Source organism: Zeus faber, assembly GCF_960531495.2.
Source record: "Zeus faber genome assembly, chromosome: 8".
Taxonomy (NCBI): domain Eukaryota; kingdom Metazoa; phylum Chordata; class Actinopteri; order Zeiformes; family Zeidae; genus Zeus; species Zeus faber.
The window spans coordinates 6851875-6870271 of record NC_137195.1 but is presented as its reverse complement, the minus strand read 5'-3'; the positions used below and the strand labels follow the sequence as shown (position 1 = coordinate 6870271).

The 18397-nt window shown below is 44.4% G+C and overlaps 2 protein-coding genes across 2 annotated transcripts in view; one reads left to right on the top strand and one right to left on the bottom strand.

The window, feature by feature from the left end:
• Window positions 1-2479: 2479 nt before the first annotated feature.
• On the bottom strand, window positions 2480-10409 carry ankmy2a (ankyrin repeat and MYND domain containing 2a). The gene is made up of 10 exons (XM_080004925.1): window positions 10288-10409; window positions 9532-9596; window positions 8526-8664; window positions 8211-8309; window positions 7593-7753; window positions 7262-7476; window positions 6555-6690; window positions 5892-6020; window positions 5156-5285; window positions 2480-3331 (listed from the first exon to the last, which is right to left on the bottom strand). The coding sequence occupies exons 1-10, from the start codon at window positions 10355-10357 to the stop codon at window positions 3192-3194; spliced, it is 1284 nt and encodes a 427-aa protein (XP_079861051.1). The 5' UTR covers window positions 10358-10409; the 3' UTR covers window positions 2480-3191.
• Window positions 10410-16625: 6216 nt separating this feature from the next.
• Window positions 16626-18397, top strand: part of pkdc (protein kinase-like domain containing) — a 1945-nt gene continuing 173 nt past the window's right edge. Inside the window, exons 1-2 of the mRNA XM_080005999.1 lie at window positions 16626-17066; window positions 17671-18397. The exon at window positions 17671-18397 is cut by the window's right edge and continues 173 nt beyond it. Of these exons, the coding sequence (XP_079862125.1) occupies window positions 16696-17066; window positions 17671-18262 (963 nt within the window). The 5' untranslated portion in view covers window positions 16626-16695 and the 3' untranslated portion in view covers window positions 18263-18397. The remainder of the gene's footprint in view (window positions 17067-17670) is intronic.

Below are 18397 nucleotides of genomic sequence, written 5' to 3'. Positions count from 1 at the left end.
TACTCTGCATATATGTATGAACGTATGCGTCGGTATGAATGTTGAATCTTGACATGCATTGAGCCACTTCATACATGTATTTATAAGGCACTTCGCGTCGGATTTCATACACGTCAACATAACCCAATTCAACGTTCTAGTCATTTTGCAGTACAGAAAAAAACAAAAACCTTTTGTCTTACTTTACAAATATTAGGAGGAGTTTTTTTTTCAACAACTTAGATACAAACTATACAGTACTACGTCAGAAAGCATGTATATATTATATACATATATATGTGCATGTGGCAAACGTGCATAATATGTCTTTACGTGTGTGTGTGTGTGTGTGTGTGTGTGTCTTCGTTGAAGTTTGATCCATGCAACAGGAACCTCCGGTGCCGACCGCAAATCTTAAAAGAAACGCGTGAGAAAGGGAACGAGGCTGCCACGAAACCAACCCCGCTTCCTCGCGCACCCAAATGCCCACGCGGTCCCGGTAACTCACACGTAAAAAAGACTCCATTACAATCAGAGACGGGATTTGTATTAAAAAATAAATAAATAAATAAATAAAAATAAGCGGAACAACAGAGTTTATTACTTGGAGGATTGATTTCAGAGATAAAGGATTGCAAAGAGCCCCCTCGGCGGGGGTCGTCTTCGACCCGACGGGCACGGAACCCGCGGGTGATGGCCGACGCCGGCCCGGCGTTACTGTTCATTCTCTTTGCGTTGTGTTCGTGAAGGGATGCCCCCCCCCCCCCCCAAAAAAAAAAACAACAACAAACGAGGGGAACCCCGGGGCCTATTCATCCCACTTCCGCGCCGCGGGAAACGGCAACACGATCAACGCTTTTCCACGGGACCGCTCCGGCATCGACACCTTCCCGGGGGCCCTTTGACCGTGAGCGTCGGCAGCGGTGGGCTTCGCCGAGCCCCCCCGCCCCACTGACGGGAAACCAAAGGTGCGCCGGGTTAATAGCACGCTGACAGGCAGCATGGCGGCGGGGACACGCTCAGGAAGCGCCCACATGCCGCGGCGGGGAAGTGAGTGGGTGGGGGATACGGGAGGGGTCGCGAAGGGGGCGACGAAAGGAATGCACGGCACCTGGAGCGACGCCGGGGGAGGAAAGGTCGGAGCCGGGCGGCGTTCGGAGGAGAAGCCCGAAGGAAGACTTCATGCGGGCCCGCGGGTGGGGGTGGGGGTGGGGGGTGCCGAGACGCCCCGGGGTCTCGGCGTCGTCACGCCCCCGTGTCCGGGATGATAAAAGTTATGACTGCGACGTCATTACTCTGCACGTGCTGTGCGAGCACGTGTTCAGCGACGTGGCTGCGCGGGGGGGACCGCGACAAGCTGTTCGAACCGAGACTCGGATCGGCGGCTGGTGTTGATGGGCGGCTGGTGTTGATCGGCGGCTGGTGTTGATGGGCGGCTGGTGTTGATGGGCGGCTGGTGTTGATGGGCGGCTGGTGTTGATGGGCGGTGGAGATACGTGCGACAGCAGTTGCTGCGCTCGCTCGGTTCGCCAAGTCACACTTTGCCGGTAAACGACCACGGCCGAATGCTGCCCCCCGGTGGACCTCAAGCGCCCCTGCAGATTACACACCGGTGTAAAATACCAGCGTTTTAAGGGCAGTTCTATCCGGCTGTATGAGAATAATATATATATATATATGTCGAGAAGAAAGGTAATTCAGTTTAAAAAAAAAAATTTTTTTAAAAATCGAAGTTTAAAGACCGAAGCGGATCTTCGGAAGTCCAGTGATTCCTGGCAAACGAGTGTCTTTCTTCTTGAGTTTCCTCAAGGAAAACGTAAAACGATGAATTATAATAGTTATTTGCACTCAAGCCTTTCTTCTGGAGTCTTTTCGGTTTCCCATTGCCAGATTATTCATTATTCCACCAGGATGAAGCAGAACTACACATACTGACAATGTAACCGCAAGAAAAGGAAAGTGGTGAAAGATGCTGTTCGCCACACACAATTAGTATGTATGTTTTCAATGACATTTTTCATATCAATAGAAAGGTTTGGTCATAAATAGCATTTATAGTGTATGATATTCTAACCTCTGACCTTGCCAACTTCAACAAATCCCATTTCACGTAGAGAATTGTGTTGTTGTTGTTATTGTTATTAACCGGTCAATGTCTATCTAGATTTGATGTGATTTTATTTACAATTGTGTGTTACACAATATATGCAAGTAACTGGATAGCCTATTTTAGATACCCTAGTGTGTGATATAAATCTATCTGCATTGAGTTATCAAATACCTTTTTTGGGGGTAAAAACATGATCACTACACCCAAAATACGTGTATTTACGTCTATTTTTATCCAAGTCAGTGAAATAATTTCCAGCGAGTACTCCACCAAGTCTTGAAGTCCTTGTCTCTTAATTGCTTGGAGGTATTTGATAATAATCAACTACTGCTGATAAGGTAGTTATCAAGTTATCACTTTATTTCACAAGATGTAACTGGAAACCACAGAAATAGAACGTCATTTGTACACCTACCCATTTATGCCGAAAAGAGGCAGGTCTATTGCAGTTTATGTTGGAATATCTTTTTAATAATCTGTCAATATTGAACGTATCATTTGTGCAGCTCTAATAAACTTTCATGTTCATGAGGTTGGCGTGTGCCATGTCCTGACTTGGTTATTCTACCACAAAGCAAGCTTTTTGTGCTCCACAACCACAAATACCTCCTCACTGGCTACTCAGACGTACCAAATGCTACAGTTTAAGGCAGAATTTAATTTTGTAAAAAACAAACAAACAAAAAAATAAAATACACACACCACACCTTCTCATTTTCTCCCTTTCGCCCGACATTCACTTCTAACACAATCAGAACAACATTAACAGTCTTAACAGTTACAATTAACAGTATTAACAGGATAGATAAAATAATAATAATAATAATAATAATAATAATAACAACAACAATAACAGAAAACAACATATGCCTTAACAGAGGCGACCCTACCCCTCCCGTGTGCACACGAGCTCTCGCTGCTTTGGTGGCGCTAACCGATGAATAAGAACAGTCAGTGTTTCCTGCCGGGCCGGTCGTCTTCCGCCGCCTCCCAGTTGACCGAGCGGCTTGGCATGTCCGTATGGTGAGGTGGGTTTCTGGGGCAGGAGAGCGCTGGGTGGGAGCGTGGAGTCTCCTGGCTGCGCTCTTCTCATACACAGTTCTCAGTGGTCGGTAGCTGGGGCCGGGCCGGGACCGGAGGCGTCTGCCGGTGGCGCCGAGTCCGTGGGTGGAGCGTCACCGCTGTCCTCCACCGATACGTTCTGCATGGAGTCCGTGGCCTCCTGGACCTCTTTGCCCTCCTCTGAACACGGACACACGGTTAAGAAAATAGACGAACATGAAACAAATAAATGTAAAAATCGCATTGCCACCAAATCTGTTGGTACCCTTACAGCTCATTGAAACAATGCTTCATTCCTCCTGAAAAGTGATGAAATTTAAAGCAATTTTCAGAGTCAGAGTAAAGCAAAGAAACTGTGCGTGTCAATTATATTCTAAACTGGCCTGGACGGATTTGTTGGTACCCCTTATATTATATATATTATATTACAGTATATAATAGATTATAAATAATTGGATCATAGTGATATTTCAAACTAACTGTTTTCTTTAACTGGTATCACATGTCTTCAATGTTATAATCAGTCATTCAGCCTATTTAAATGGAGAAAATAGTAGTCACTCTGCTGTTTGGTATCATCGTGTGCACCACACTGAACATGGACCAGAGAAAGCAAAGGAGAGAGTTTTCTGAGGAGATAAGAAACAAAATGATCCACAAGCATGTTAAAGGTAAAGGCTATAAGACCATCTCCAAGCAGCTTGATGTTCCTGTGACTACAGTTGTACATATTATTAAGAAGTTAAAAGGTCCATGGGACTGTAGCCAACCTCCTGGACGCGGTCACAAGAGGAAAATCGAGCCCAGACTGAACAGAACGATAGGTAGAATGGTAGAAAAAAGCCAAGGACAACTTCCAAAGAGGTACAAGCTGAACTCCAAGGTCAAGGTACATCTGTGTCTGATCACGCCATCCATCGATTTGGGAGAATGTCCTTTGGACAGATGAGTCAAAACTGGAGCTTTTTGGAAGTCACATCAGCTCTATGTACCCAGACAAAAAATGAAGCTTTCAAAGAAAACAACACCACACATACTGTGAAACATAGAGGAGGCTCGGTTATGTTTTGGGGCTGCTTTGCTGCGTCTGGCACGGGGTTCCTTGAATCTTTGCATGGCACAATGAAATCTCAAGACTATCAAGGCATTCTGGAGCGAAACGTACTGCCCAGTGTCAGAAAGCTCTGTCTCAGTCACAGGTCATGGGTCCTCCAACAGAATAATGACCCCAAACACACTAGCACACTAGCTAAAAGCACCAAGAATGGATAAGAACAAAACATTGGACTATTCTGAAGTGGCCTTCTATGAGCCCTGATCTGAATCCTATGGAACATCTATGGAAAGAGCTGAAAGATGCAGTCTGGAGAAGGCCCCCTTCAAGCCTGAGACAGCTGGAGCAGTTTGCTCAGGAACATTGGGCCAAACTACCTGTTGACAGGTGCACAAGTCTCACTGAGAGCTACAGAAATCACTTGATTGCAGTGACTGCCTCTAAAGGTTGTGCAACAGAATATTAGGGTTAGGGTTAGGGTCCCATCATTTTTGTCCATGCCATTTCCATTTGTTTTATGTAAAAAAATTCTGTGGCATCAAATCAAAAGCAAAGTCTGTTTTCTATGAAATATGGAATAAACAATGACGGATGCAAATTACTTTTGTCAGTTTCAAGTTATCTCAGAGAAAATTGTGGGTTCTTCTATTTTCGTCAAAGGGTACCAACAAATGTGTGCAGGCCATTTTAGAATATAATTGATCTTTCACAATCGTTTCTCTCTTTTCACAGTTTCTTTGCTTTACTCTGACATACCAAAGGCATGCAGGTATACGTGAGAAAATTGCTTTTAATTTCATCACTTTTCAGGAGGAATGAAGCATTGGTTCAATGAGCTGTAAGGGTACCAACGTCTGTAAAGCTCCTGCTGTCGCAGCTAGCGATGGTTATTTGTTTGTCAGTTAAGCACCGACGTTCCATGTGGTATGTGAACTCGTGGTTTTCGGCACCTTTGCTGTGCTCCTGCCGCAGCTTGGCTGACTCCGCCTCCTGCAGCTCTCTCTGCTCCTGCAGCGTCTTGCAAGCCTTCTTGTGGGTGAACCAGTGCATCTTCTGACAGGACGGGTTACAATAGATCACCTAGCGACCGCAACAATAGTGAAACGGGTGAGCTCTGGTTAAATGCTGTAGCTCTGGATGCTCAGTCACACTAAATAAGACATGAGGCTTTGGGATCAAACCCAACATCAGATTTCTTCCTTGTGATCCACTCATTTATTTTCCCTTTTGTTTAATGCAAGTTCAAATAATTCAAAGGACCATATGGAAGTAAAGTTGAGTTTTAGCCCAAGTTACATTACCGCTGACCATTTTCCTGCTTCAGCTCAAATACAATAATTGTGAGTGGGACATGGAGATAATTTTAAGTTCAGTTTCTAACCCTAATAATTCAAAACCCCAGAAAACATAAAGACAATATAAAAATAATATTAAAAGGTGAGCATGAGGAAAATGTGTGTGCTGACTAGTAAACAGGCTAAAACTCAATTTAAGACTGCCATGGTCCTTTAAATGTGGTCTGCAAAGAGGATTTCAAAATAAAACAAGGCCACGTCATTATATATATGATGTCATTTTTTCCTCCAATATATAGAGAAAAAAAACCCATTTCAAATTATTTCAAGAGATTGCAAAATAAATATGAAGCGCAGCCTGTTCGATACAAAGCTGAACATTGTGCGTTACCATCTTGCAGATGGAGCATCTCTTCTCGGCCCCCTTCTCTCCACAGGAAGTACAGAACTCTGAGTCCATGAAGCCCACCTGGCCCGTGATGGCCTGGGTCAGGACTGAGATAGCTGTGGGGTCGTTTCCCTGTAATGGTGCGACACAATAATTATCAACCCCCACAGAACAATGAACAAACGTAAAACATTTCAGATAGTCGTTAAAAAGACTAAGTCTTAAGTTAAATGACTCAGTAACTCAATACAATTTACTAAGTTCAGTAAGTTAAGTACAGTTCCTACATTTAGGATGCTCAATATGTTTTGTAAAGAGGAGCTCTTGCGCTTCGGCCAAATAAAATACAAATAGGGTCCATTTTCTCCATTTGGGTTCAGGCAAATGACTGTCTACCCAAAGCCGACACAAAGTCAATAAAAGTGGATTTGTGTTATTACGCCATTATAAGCTCCAATTTGCATAAAATAAAATAAAAAAACAACAGCAACATTACTGATCGAATTTATTTGTAGGACAATGAATCATCATAATCATGACAGATCAAGTCACGCGTAACTTATGTTGAAAGGAATCCCAAGTGATTTTTTATTTTTTTTAATAAAAGCAAAAAAAATGAAGATAAAATTGATTTCAGCTGGACGTCTGTGCGACTTCCTGACTCACAATCTCCACGGGGGCGATGCTGCGGACAAGCTGCTGCAGCAGTGTGGCATCGCAGTACGGGAACTTGCGGATGCACTCCCTGACAAACTTCTCCTGGAACACGGGGAAACCATCGCTCTCCCGACCCTTCAGCAAACTGGGGGGAGAGAACGAGAGTTTGAGGAGTTAAGGTGCAAATCCTCAGCAATCTCCCTCCAGGGATGAATGAAGCATCTGTCTATCTCAATCCTTGTCATGTACACTGTGGTTGAAGCAACTCATCAACAGTCTTTTCTCTGTTATTTGAGATATGAAGGAGGCAGTGAACATTAATATGAATAAAAGGAGCAGGTAGAGCAAAGTCCAATGGTGAGTGAAATGTGCTTTAATATATCATCTATGGGCACTGGTGTGAATAGTAATTAGGGAAATATTTTGACGGTAGATCTGTAAATGGTAAAATCTGTCTTTAACTCATAAATGTTCTCCCCATATTATCTTTAGTACTTCATCTATATTGTGTTGTCTTTTTGCTCTTTATTAATTAAAAAAATGGGAACATTTAGGATCTCAATAACTGCACTCAGGGTTCTCGTAAGGCTCAACAATTATTAGCTGAAAAGAGGCAGCTTTCATAATCAACAACCTCCACAGAAAAACAGTTGTTAAAATCGAATATATATTTAACACACACACACACGCCCACACGCCCACACACCCACACACACCTTTTGATGAGGCCGTCCAGCTTGTCGTCGCGGTCCTTGAGGAAGGACGCACACTTGCCCAGCACACAGCTGATGTAGTGCATCTTCATGGCCAGGACCTCGTTCATCTCGTGCTGCTTGACACACATCTCGCAGATGAGCTCCATCACCCGCCTGCACTTCTCTAGGGCCTCCACCTCCGCCAGCAGCGGGTTCTCCTTCACCAGGAGCACCATCTGGTGCAGACAAATCAATTACGGTAACGGTGGGAGCGCACCTACGGTTGGCATAGTTTGGTAAACAAACGGAAAATAAAGACATCTGACAGCACCAGAAAACTGCATCGGAGTACCTTGACGGGATTGAGGTTTGTGCTCATGATGATCTTGTGGAGCGGCCCGGCCAGCTTGGGCGGCAGCTTGGGCTCCTTCTCCAGCCCCTGGGCCTTGCAGTAATAATCCAGTCTGGCCCGGGAGAAGAAGTTGTTGATTACTGTCACACAGTCGTGCTGCCCTGAGGAGAGACCACACCAGAACTCATCTTGCTTGACTGGTCAATCAAAATGGAACCTGCATTTTATGCTGAATAATAATGATTTTACTGCAGAGAAAATTGTTGATTACTCCTCTAGCACATTAGAAAATAGTGGTCTTCACAGCAATTAAACCTTTAAACTTTGCACGGGTGATCACTGTTATACCCAAGACATTATTCAACATTAATATTTTAAGGCCTTGAACTGACTCACCCAGATCTTTCTCTAAGCATTAGGCTTTTAAACAAGCTCCTATCCCATTTGTTCATTGTACAACAAGCTTAAAAAGTGTTGCTGCTTATTTGGGTCCCTGAAACCTCTAGCTTAGTCTGCAGAGTTTATATGCCCCCCCCAACACCAAATAAACACCCACAAAACAAAACCACTGTAAAACCAAGACCTGGACTACTGTGCGCAAGTCACATCAGGACTTACCAACGAAGGCGGCCATCTGAGCAGCAGTCCGCCCAACAGAGTTCACCACGTCCGTCTTGGCCCCGGCGTCCAACATCATCCACGTGATGTCAGTCTTTCCTGAGGGCACAGAGGGAAAAGCGAGTCACAGCGTGCACGTTATGAACTACCCCCCCCGCCCCCACCCCAAAAAACCGAGGCCACAACAAAGCCACTGTGTGTTTAAATGAAAGAGCGGTCACAGATGTTTAACGAGAAAACCAGACGTGTGGAAGAAGCGAGAGGCAACAGAACCAGTTCAGTGGCAGTTCAATCAGTTACGCTTCCACGCTTTACCTGAAAGGCCAGCAAACATCAGCGCTGAGTACCCCTGCTCATGCTCATTGCAGTTGACATCTGCTCCGTGTTGTAGAAGCAGTTTACACATGTCGGCCTTCCCCTTGTAGGCAGCGTGCATGAGAGGGGTCATGCCAAACTGTGCAGGAAACAAATAACAAATCTTATGTCGACGGTGTGTTTAGCATTTGCCCTTGTGTTTGTGTGAACTGCACCGATACAGAAAACCCATGGCAAGCTTGAAAATAAAGTGGGTTGAGAAACATATGACGGGTTGTTGGCAACTCATTTAATAGAATACTATGTTATCAGAGAAACTTCGAGGGTGGAGATTTCCTGGTAACTCTACAAAAGCTCAAATGAAAAAACAATTTGGGTAATTCATTTCACACGGCATTGTATTTTCAATACACAACGGAGGTTTAAAGCATAAATCTATTTAGTGCTATTTAATGACTTGAGCTATGGTTCCTACTTACTATGACATAACATAAACAACACCTTTGACGCACCTGATTTTGACAGGTAGGTACAAAAGGCCAAGATAGAACACATAAAGAAAAGCCTCTTTAAAAGCCCTCCTGTGTCCAACCCATATGCTATGTAACTATAGGGGAGGGGCAAGATGAACATAATAGGTTCATACATGTGCCACAAAGCACAGCTATAGCACAATGGAGTGTGGCAAGGGTGAATGAACAATGCCATTTCTTGGGAGAGGGGCCAGTGGCTCTAGCAATCAGAAGGTCGCTGTTTCGATCATCGGCTCCAGCGGGTCGCACGCTGAGGTGTCCTTGAGCAAGGCACAAAACCCCTCTCTGCTCCCCAGGTGCCGCAACGTGGCTGCCCACTGCTCCTAGATACGTCAGTTACTACGGTGGTTAAATGCAGATAACTAATTTCCCCCAGAGGGATTAATAAAGAACACAAAATAAAATAAAATAAAAATAAAAATAACAGACAGGCATGCCTCAGGGACTGGTCCATTTCAAAGACATTCTATTACCTCATCCAAACAGTTGACTCGCACATCCTTACAACCAAGGAGTCTTGAAGCCTCTTGTACATTTCCTGTAAAAAAAAAACAAAAACAGAAAGCAATAAAAATCATATCAAGCAATTGGATTGTTCTATATTGGTGATGGATACGTAGCAAAGAAGTACAATTTGGTTTGTTTGGTTGTTGTAGTGTTGGGGTTTGAGTGTTATAATACAATAAAATGCTATTATACTACTATTGCACACTCCAGCCCAGTTATATATGGTACGTGTAACTTCAGCAAGTGACATCATTAATCAGCATCGTTTCATAAGCGGCGCTAAGAAACCATTCCACAAGTACTTCAGTCGATACATAACTACAGTAACGAAGTACTTAGTTACTGTCCTTAAATACCCCCCCCCCAATTCTTGCACATACTTACTCAAGTATATTCGGTTTGTGAGAGTTCCGACTTTCACTCAAATACACTTTGAAAGTAAATATCTATAATAAAATGATGAATAAAGCTCTGTTTGAACAACTGACAAACTGCTCAAAACACGTTGACCAAAGTTGGGATTCAACACTGACTATCTAGACACGGTTGGCAAAACCAAGTAGACCTTGTTTTGTTTTCGTTTTGCTTTGATATTTAGTCGTAGAAAGGTTTAACGTAAACCGAGACACATGGCTGGTTCAACGTGCAGCTCCGCTAACATGCTAACTACCCACACCGTGCGGAGCTTTCCTCGGAGATTAGCGCTAGCCGAAGCGGCTTACCGGCGGTGATGAGCGGAAACAGCTCCTTTTCCGTGGGGGACAGGTCTCCCTTCTTCGGGGCGGACGTCATTGGAAGGCGGTTAAGTCGACCGTAGTGGCACAAGCGCACGGCGGGTGTTGGTAGTGAGAACTCCGGGCGAAACGCCGAGCGTCTACCGCAGCATCAGCAGGGGCTAGCCGGGGAGCTAGCTGGCGTCCGAAACACGGAGAAAACTGACACACGGACCGTACCACTACGTACACCGAGCCGGGGGGGGGCGGGCAGGTCGCGCATGTTATCAAAACACCTTATCGACTATGAAGGCGTTTCATGTCGGATTCAAATGGACCGCGGCGGACGATTTTGCGGCCGTGCGATGGCTGGATTTTTTTTTTTTTTTTTAATCTGGATTAAAAATGGATTGTGTTAGGAATAAAGACATTCACGACCACATGATACACCCCCTATTATTCCCAGCGGCGCGTGGTGTGGTCCGGGGACGTCCAGGAAGTTGAGCTGCGAAACGTTCGACGAGCTGCGACGTCGCTCGTCGCTGTACTTTAGTGTTTTTTTTTTAAATCCTTTTTTTACGTTTCTAACAATTCGTATGTATGTGTAAACTACAGCGACACCACCTCGAGGCTTCTATTTTATTGTATGTATTTAAATCAGGACCTGCATGACGTACTGCAGTACTTTACATTATTATGAATTGACTTTTAACACTGTGACTACACTCAAAGGTGCCGTGTGTGGAGTTTACGGAGCAGACTTGGCAGAAATGGAACATAATTCGACTATATCATCCATTTGATATAGTCATGTAAATATATTCACTCGAGTATGTTTTGATTGGTCCATAATCCAAGGGGATAAGAATCGCTGTGTTCTCGTTTCCTTAGAATGCGCCGTTTTTTAATCTACATAGGGAGCGGGTACGCTTCAAGGAGGCCGCCATGTTTCTACAGTAGCCCAGAACGGACCAACCAAACACTGGCTCTAGAGAAGGCCTTTCGATTTTTTTTTGTTTTTTGTTTTTGTTTGTGAGTTTCGCGGCCATGTTGCACCACCATGGGGAGGGCTATTCAGTCGGTTGCGATCTGCAACCTCAACCGCTAAGATGCCGCCAAGTTTTACACTGCGGCGTGTAAAACTTGGCGGCATCTTAGCGGTTGAGGTTGCAGAACGCAACCCACTCCCCATCAACCTCCCTCACCCCTCGCTTTCCACTGGCGTAGGAGAAGCTACGGTGGCCCCAAGCTAACATAAGCAAAGTAATGCTAAAAAGCTATTTTATACGAGGCGTTTAGTCTGATAGTGTGATAGCCTTAGCTTGATACATGTTTTATTATTGCAGAGTTATTTGCAGAGTCAAAGACCAGTTATGGGGTAAGAGGAAGAGCCAGTGTTTGGTTTGTCCGCTCTGGGCTACTGTAGAAACATGGCAGTGTAACATGGCGGCCTCCGTGGGAGGGGACCCGCTTCCTATGTAGATGTCAGGGGCTCATTCTAAGGTAACAAAAACACCACGATTCTTATTTTCACGGGATTATACACTGCTTCAAACATACTCAGAAATATTATATTCCACTTCTGCCGAGTCCGTTCCGCTAAATGCCACTACATTTTACACACTGGTCCTTTTAAGTAGAAATAACAGCGTATTTTTGACTTTCACCAGAGTAGTTTTGTGTCAGTCTAAGGTCTGCATAATTCTTCCACCACTGAATAAAATAATATTTGCAATTGTGCAGGATAGGGGAAAAAAACCTGTTGTGTTGTGTAATTCATGACGAAACAACAACCACTAATTAATTGATAATAACAACCATGTTCAATGTAATCTGTGATGCTCAGTTGTTGTGGAAAACAATTTAAATGCATTGTGTATATTTATGTACGCCACCGTTTGCTTTTTATAATCACAGATGCAAGACTTATTCTGTCCATTCAATTTAACTTAGAACATTTCATAAAATAATTTTCATCACTCTCTCTGTTGTGTTTTTCGTGTTTGAGTTAGCCACCATTCGGTGGAAGTTACAGAAGAGAAAAAGAAAGAAAACAAAACAACAGACCCTGGCTCCAGCCCAAACCTGACGCACGGTGGACCGAGCCAACAGCCACTTCAATCCCCCGTCCCAGCGAATTTTGTGGTTTGAAGCTGTAAAAATCCTAATATTCCAACCTTCAATCCTTTGTCCTTCTAAAAAGAATAGTCTGGGCTCTGCAACCCCCAGGCATCCTTCGCGTGATTAGCATATAAGAAAACAGCACTAAAATACTTCTAAATGAACATAAAATGTTAAATTTGCCATGAAGCGGAACAGAACCACAACACATCACATGGAACATAAAATGCTCCATTTGAAGTGTTTTGGTTCTGTTTTGCTTCATGTTTTTGTTTTTTTTCCCGACTGGTGCTTTTTACACACTTCACATGTTTCCTGCACCATTGCTTAAGATGATTTTATTATTGGGATCATTATCATTTGCTTATTTGGATGTTTTTTTGTAATGAATGCATCGTGTAATGCAAGTTGTCGTGTCCATAAACATATCACCGAAACCAATAAGAACACGCTTTTTAACAACACTTTGCAAATAGCAAAATAAATAACTTAAATATATAAATATGTAATATAATATATATATATATAAATAAAAAATAGCAACTCGGACTGTTACTGCCGGCAAACTGATGAGGGGGGAGTGTGAAACTAAATCTACAATAAAAAATAAACTTCAACCGGTGACCTAAAATGCAACCCGACACAACCCAACAAAATGAAAATCCCCTGCTCCCGTAACCCGTCAAGTTCATTATCATTACGTGCTTTTTGTTTATGACCCGGAGAGAATCTGGGGAGTTTTGGCAGAGATGACAAGACGGGTTTCTTTGTACTGGGTTTTTCCTATGATTTAGTAAAAAAAAAAAAAGGAAGAAAGAAAGACGCCAGCAGGCAAAAGACGAGTCCATCAACTCCACGCCTGTGCCTCTACAGCGCATTAACTCTGAAATTGGAAGAAAGCCGTGCGTACGATGTACAGTATTTGCAACTCAAACCGGAGAGCAAGCACCGGGAAAACAGGAGGAAGGGGCAAAACGGGGAGAGAAGGAGAGACAAAAGGAGGGAAATAGAGAGATGAGGAGACAGATACACACAAATGAAATGTGTCATTGACAGCTCCTGACTCCCCAAAGGTAAGCCTCATTCTTTGCAGTCATATGTTACTGTTGTTTTTTCAACATTGAAAGTCATCAGTGGTCCGGATCAGGGCGATGGACGTTCTATTGCTTTAATTAACAACATTTTACTGCTTTTCTTCAGTTTTTTGTTCCTTGTGGAATATTTAAGGAATTCCCACAAGAGCATTGTCGGGTGAGGTGCCGTGGTTTTTCATTTGAGTCATAAGACGTTCTACATCTTTAGAAGATTTTTTGAATCCTCTGAAAGAAGCAGACTGTGATTTCATTTCACTTTAGGGTTTCTTTGGAATCTTTCCTACATATGAACACTGTGCTTAGACTGTGGGGTGGTGTAAAGTATAGTGTCATGTAAAAACTGTTTAAAAATCTATCAATTGCTTTTTACAGCTTACAGTAAAACCTATAACAACTTGGTAAAGGTCTCATCGAGGTTATGATTGGTACTTTATTTTATCCCTTTTAAAGGAAACTCTGAGGAAATTTTCCAGGAAGATTTGACTTCAGCCAAAGAAAGGATGCATCTTGTTCTTCTTTCGGGTTAGTGTGTGCATTTTGTCCATTGTGTGTATGGGTGTGTGACTAAAATATAAATCTAAAAGCCACAAGGGCGACAGGTTGAATATTATGTGGTTAAAAAAACACTCTCCTTATGTGTCCCGTGGCACCAATACCACTTAGTCAAAACCCCTAAAACCTGGCACGAGGCGCAGAGATACTGCAGAGAGAAATGTTTTGACCTGGGCCCTATAGACGACATGGGAGAGATGGAAACGCTGCTTCAAATGAATCACAAGAACAAGATGAAACAGGTGCCGCGTGGATTGCGTTGGGCCAAGCAAACACAGCGGGCTGGCATTGGTCTCTGGCAGACAACGGGTTCTGCAAGGAGGGAGGGAGGGAGTTCAGGTGCTGGGCGGCCGTGGATGGGAATAGCTGGGCTAATGTCAGCCGGAACGAGGAATGGAGTGGCGCATATTGTGGCCTTCTGAAACATCCAATTTGTTTTGATGGTGAGTCGCATAATTTCACAGAGATGCTGGATTCCCCTCTACTGTTCCCCAGCCTGCAGTAAACCCTGCTAAATCTTCTGTCCGCCTCACCGTGTCTGCATCTGGACCAGCTCCACTGGTCTTCTGTTGGGGAGGCCTTGCCGCTACTCTATTGCGGTCGAGGAGGGGAAACCTCCTTGAGAAGGTGAATTGGGCTGGCCTGGGAGCCACTGGTTTGATCTCTCTGTCTAAGCTCTGTCTGAGTCCCTTCGGGTTTGTGGAGACGACCACCCCTTGTACATGCACAAACTTTAAACTGCTTTTAAAAAAATACCGGAAATGATACACAATGGACATCAAACAAGGCTCAGGTGGCAGCAATCCATGAGTGCTGTCCAAGTATAGATGCCCACCTCTACACTCCTTGGGGAATAAATACCGACTGATACCGATCACTCATTCTCATTGTAGTCTACTGGCTGGTCATTACTTGGCCCAGACTGCAGAGATCAAGCAATCAGTGGTAATGCTCCAGGACAGGTACTTTAGGATCTGTGCCTGTGGTGAGGCTGGTATGTCTTAAAGGAATGAGTCACGTCACCGGACATATGTACGTGACAGGGCATACAGTGGAGTTAATACTTCAACCTTTGTGCCGTAGTTAATGGCATGCCGTTTTAAACGGTGTGTTAAATGAACCAAGGTGGATATAGGACAAAATAGATATTAAGAAAGAAATTAAAATGTTGCTGCCCATGTTCTTTTTTTTTTTTTTTTAATTTCAAATTAAAAAACTTAGCCGAGAAAGACAGGTACTTGTTGATGAAAAAATTACGTGGCCAAAAGCCCGGAACTACTGCAGGGAGCGCCCCACGGACCTGGTCAGCGTGAGGAACCAGACAGAGAACCAGGAGATCCAGGAAGGGGCCCACGGCCTGCCCGCGTTGATCGGCCCCTTCAGAGATCAATTAGGGTGGTCGGATGAGAGCTACTCCTCCTTCACAAACTGGACACGAGGAACAGCTGCTTCCGGCGTTCATGTTAACACCTGTATTGCCGTGTTGATCAATTCTGGACAAGGAAGAGCAACGTCATGTGCCACAGCGAACCAATTTATATGTAACTGTGAGGAAAAAAACATGATTTTCGCATCACCCTTTTGTGTCCCCCAAAATATATTATTTATCTATTTTTTTAATTAATACATTTATGTATTCTTCTTCTTCTTCTTCTTCTTATTATTATCATCATTAGTAGTAGTAGTACTAGTAGCAGTAGTAGTAGTCACAATGTTATCATATTTCAAGTCAAATTCAGGAGTAATGATATGTTTCTATGTATATTTAATTCAATGATTAAGTCTAATAAGCATTTTAGATTTTAAAAAAAGTGTGTGTGTGCGCGCATGTGATCAATGTCACATGTATATTGCACCTTCTTGGCACGGTGGCGCAGTGCATTGCACTGCTGCCTCACAGCAAGAAGGTCCTGGGTTCGATTCCCGCCTGGGGCGCTGTTGGCACCGTGCTCCGGCGGGTTATCTTCCAAAAAACAGGAGCCTTTCTGTGTGGAGTTTGCATGTTCTCCCCGTGCTCACATGGGGTTTCCTCCACCTCACGTCAGTAAGGACCCACCACCAAAAACATGCACCCATCATCGTCTGACCAGCGATGGACACTTATCACCTGGTCCCCGGGCGCGTCCACGTATGCTGCCCACTGCTCCTGGCTGTGCCCCCGGAGGAAGGACAAGCCAGGATGGGTCAAAAGCAGAGGAGCCATTTCACCGGCCACCATCAAAGCATGTGCATGTGTGTGTGTGTGCAAGCATGTGTTGTGGAGTGTCGTGTGACGATTAAAGACTGTTTCTTTCTTTCACCGTGTGCATTCGCGTCGCGCAGCAATTACAAAAAGAGAGAAACACCACAGCTTCTGATAAAGGGTGAACACAGTAGCTCCTCGTGGACAAATATTGATTATTTATCACGTTATGTCATTTTTTTTATTATCGCATTTTATTCAGCACCCGCAGTACGTATATCCAGCTCGATGAGTGGCGCTGTTGTACTTTTTCCAAACGTCAGAAAGGGCAAGGGAAAAAAAAGTAACTAACTAATTTCCGGTACACTTCCGGGTTGTGACCCAAACAAACCTCATGCGGTTCCGGTAAGTTGCTGCCGTCGGAAACCACGAAGAGTCTCCGCGCCGGATCGGCCCGGCGTCTGGGGTATGAAACGGGAACACCAGGCGCTCGTCCTGCGGGCTTGTGGAGCGTCGCGGCTGCGGGTCGGGGGCACGATCCAGGCCCTGTGGGGCGGCTACGGGGAGATCGTCCGGGTGCAGCTGGAGGGCTGCGCCCGGCCCTCCGCGGTGGTCAAGCACGTCAGGTTCCCCGGCGACGTGGAGCAGACGGAGCGCTCCCACCGGCGCAAGGCCAGGTCCTACCAGGTGGAGAGCCACTGGTACCAGAACTACTCCAGCGTCACCACCGGCGCGAGTGGGAGGTGTCGGGTGCCCGAGTGCCTGGAGGTCCACTGCTGCGGAGAGGAGACCCTGATGGTCCTGGAGGATCTGGATGTAGCCGGCTTTGACCAGAGAAGGCAATAATAATTATAATCATAATAATACCAATACTACAGGGCACAATGCTAAAAGAAAACCTCGAACTGCATCAAAAAAAAGTGATATTGTGTGAGACAGTGGGTTGTTATTTCACCAAACTAAAATCATAATATCAGACCGTACCATAGTAAAATCCATGGACCGATTTTAATTTGGTTGGAATGGAGAACACTGCTGCACTTAGTGACTCGTGTACTAGGGCCGAGTGATATATCCCAGTGATATGAGACTGGATTTTGCTAATCGTGCTATAGTTGAATATTGTTGCATACAGGCTGTATTACAGTACAGTTATGCAATTTTAATCTTAACATAATACTGGTCATAATATATATGTATATAATATATTTAATGTGTCTAAATATCTCAGTTGTCATCCCCAAAATATCAACTTATCGATATTGGGATAGTCCTCAAAAGTAATTTGGGTTTGTCTATATCACCCAGCCCTACCACACTACTATACACAGATCAATGAATATTTATAGCACTGAAGTAGGCTATATATAGGGTGAGGTGTCAGGTGCCAATGTCAAGTTTCCAGATGACTGACTTTTTTTTATTTTATTTTATTTTTTTAAGGACCAGTGTGAATGACCAGGAGGTAAAGGCATGTCTCAGCTGGCTTGCCCAATTCCATGCCCTCTTTTTGGGTGTGACACCAGTGGGCCTGTGGCCTGTGGGCACCTACTGGCACCTGGAAACCAGGCCAGACGAGCTGGAGGCCATGGAAGATCTCCAGCTCAAGGCAGCGGCCGGTGAGATCGACAGGAAACTCAACGAATGCCACTTCAAGACCATCGTGCACGGCGACGCCAAATTAGCCAACTTCTGTTTCTCCCGAGAGGGGCAGGACGTGGCGGCTGTCGACTTTCAGTATGTGGGTGGAGGCTGTGGCATGAAAGATGTTGTCTATTTATTAGGAAGCTGTTTGGATGAGCGGGAGTGTGAAAAAAGAGTACCAGGCTATTTGGACTACTATTTCACTGAACTAAAGTCTTTCCTGAACAAAGAGGTGGACTGTGCTGCCCTGGAGGCAGAGTGGAGGGAAATGTTTGCGTTTGCTTGGACAGACTTTGATCGTTTCCTTCTGGGATGGATGCCTGGACACTGGAAGATCAACCGCTACAGCAAACGGTTAACCAAAGAGGTACTGCGTAAGCTGAAATTGTAAATCTAACATTATGGACACGATTTACCTTAAAGTTAAGTGTCCATAAACAGCAAGTTACCGGCTTCAGTCCAAGTTGCTGAACCCAGTCATAGTGAGGATGGGAAATATCTTGGTATGGATTAATGAATGAAACAT

What these genes read in the sequence shown, in the direction of transcription:
- ankmy2a (XM_080004925.1), bottom strand. Translation starts at nt 10,357, where the DNA reads ATGACGTCCGCCCCGAAGAAGGGAGACCTGTCCCCCACGGAAAAGGAG. An exon ending in GATGTTTGCTGGCCTTTCAG is followed by an intron (nt 8,310 to 8,525) that starts GTAAAGCGTGGA and finishes CTGTGCCCTCAG; the next exon opens with GAAAGACTGACATCACGTGG. An exon ending in CTGGACGGCCTCATCAAAAG is followed by an intron (nt 6,691 to 7,261) that starts GTGTGTGTGGGT and finishes CTCTCCCCCCAG; the next exon opens with TTTGCTGAAGGGTCGGGAGA.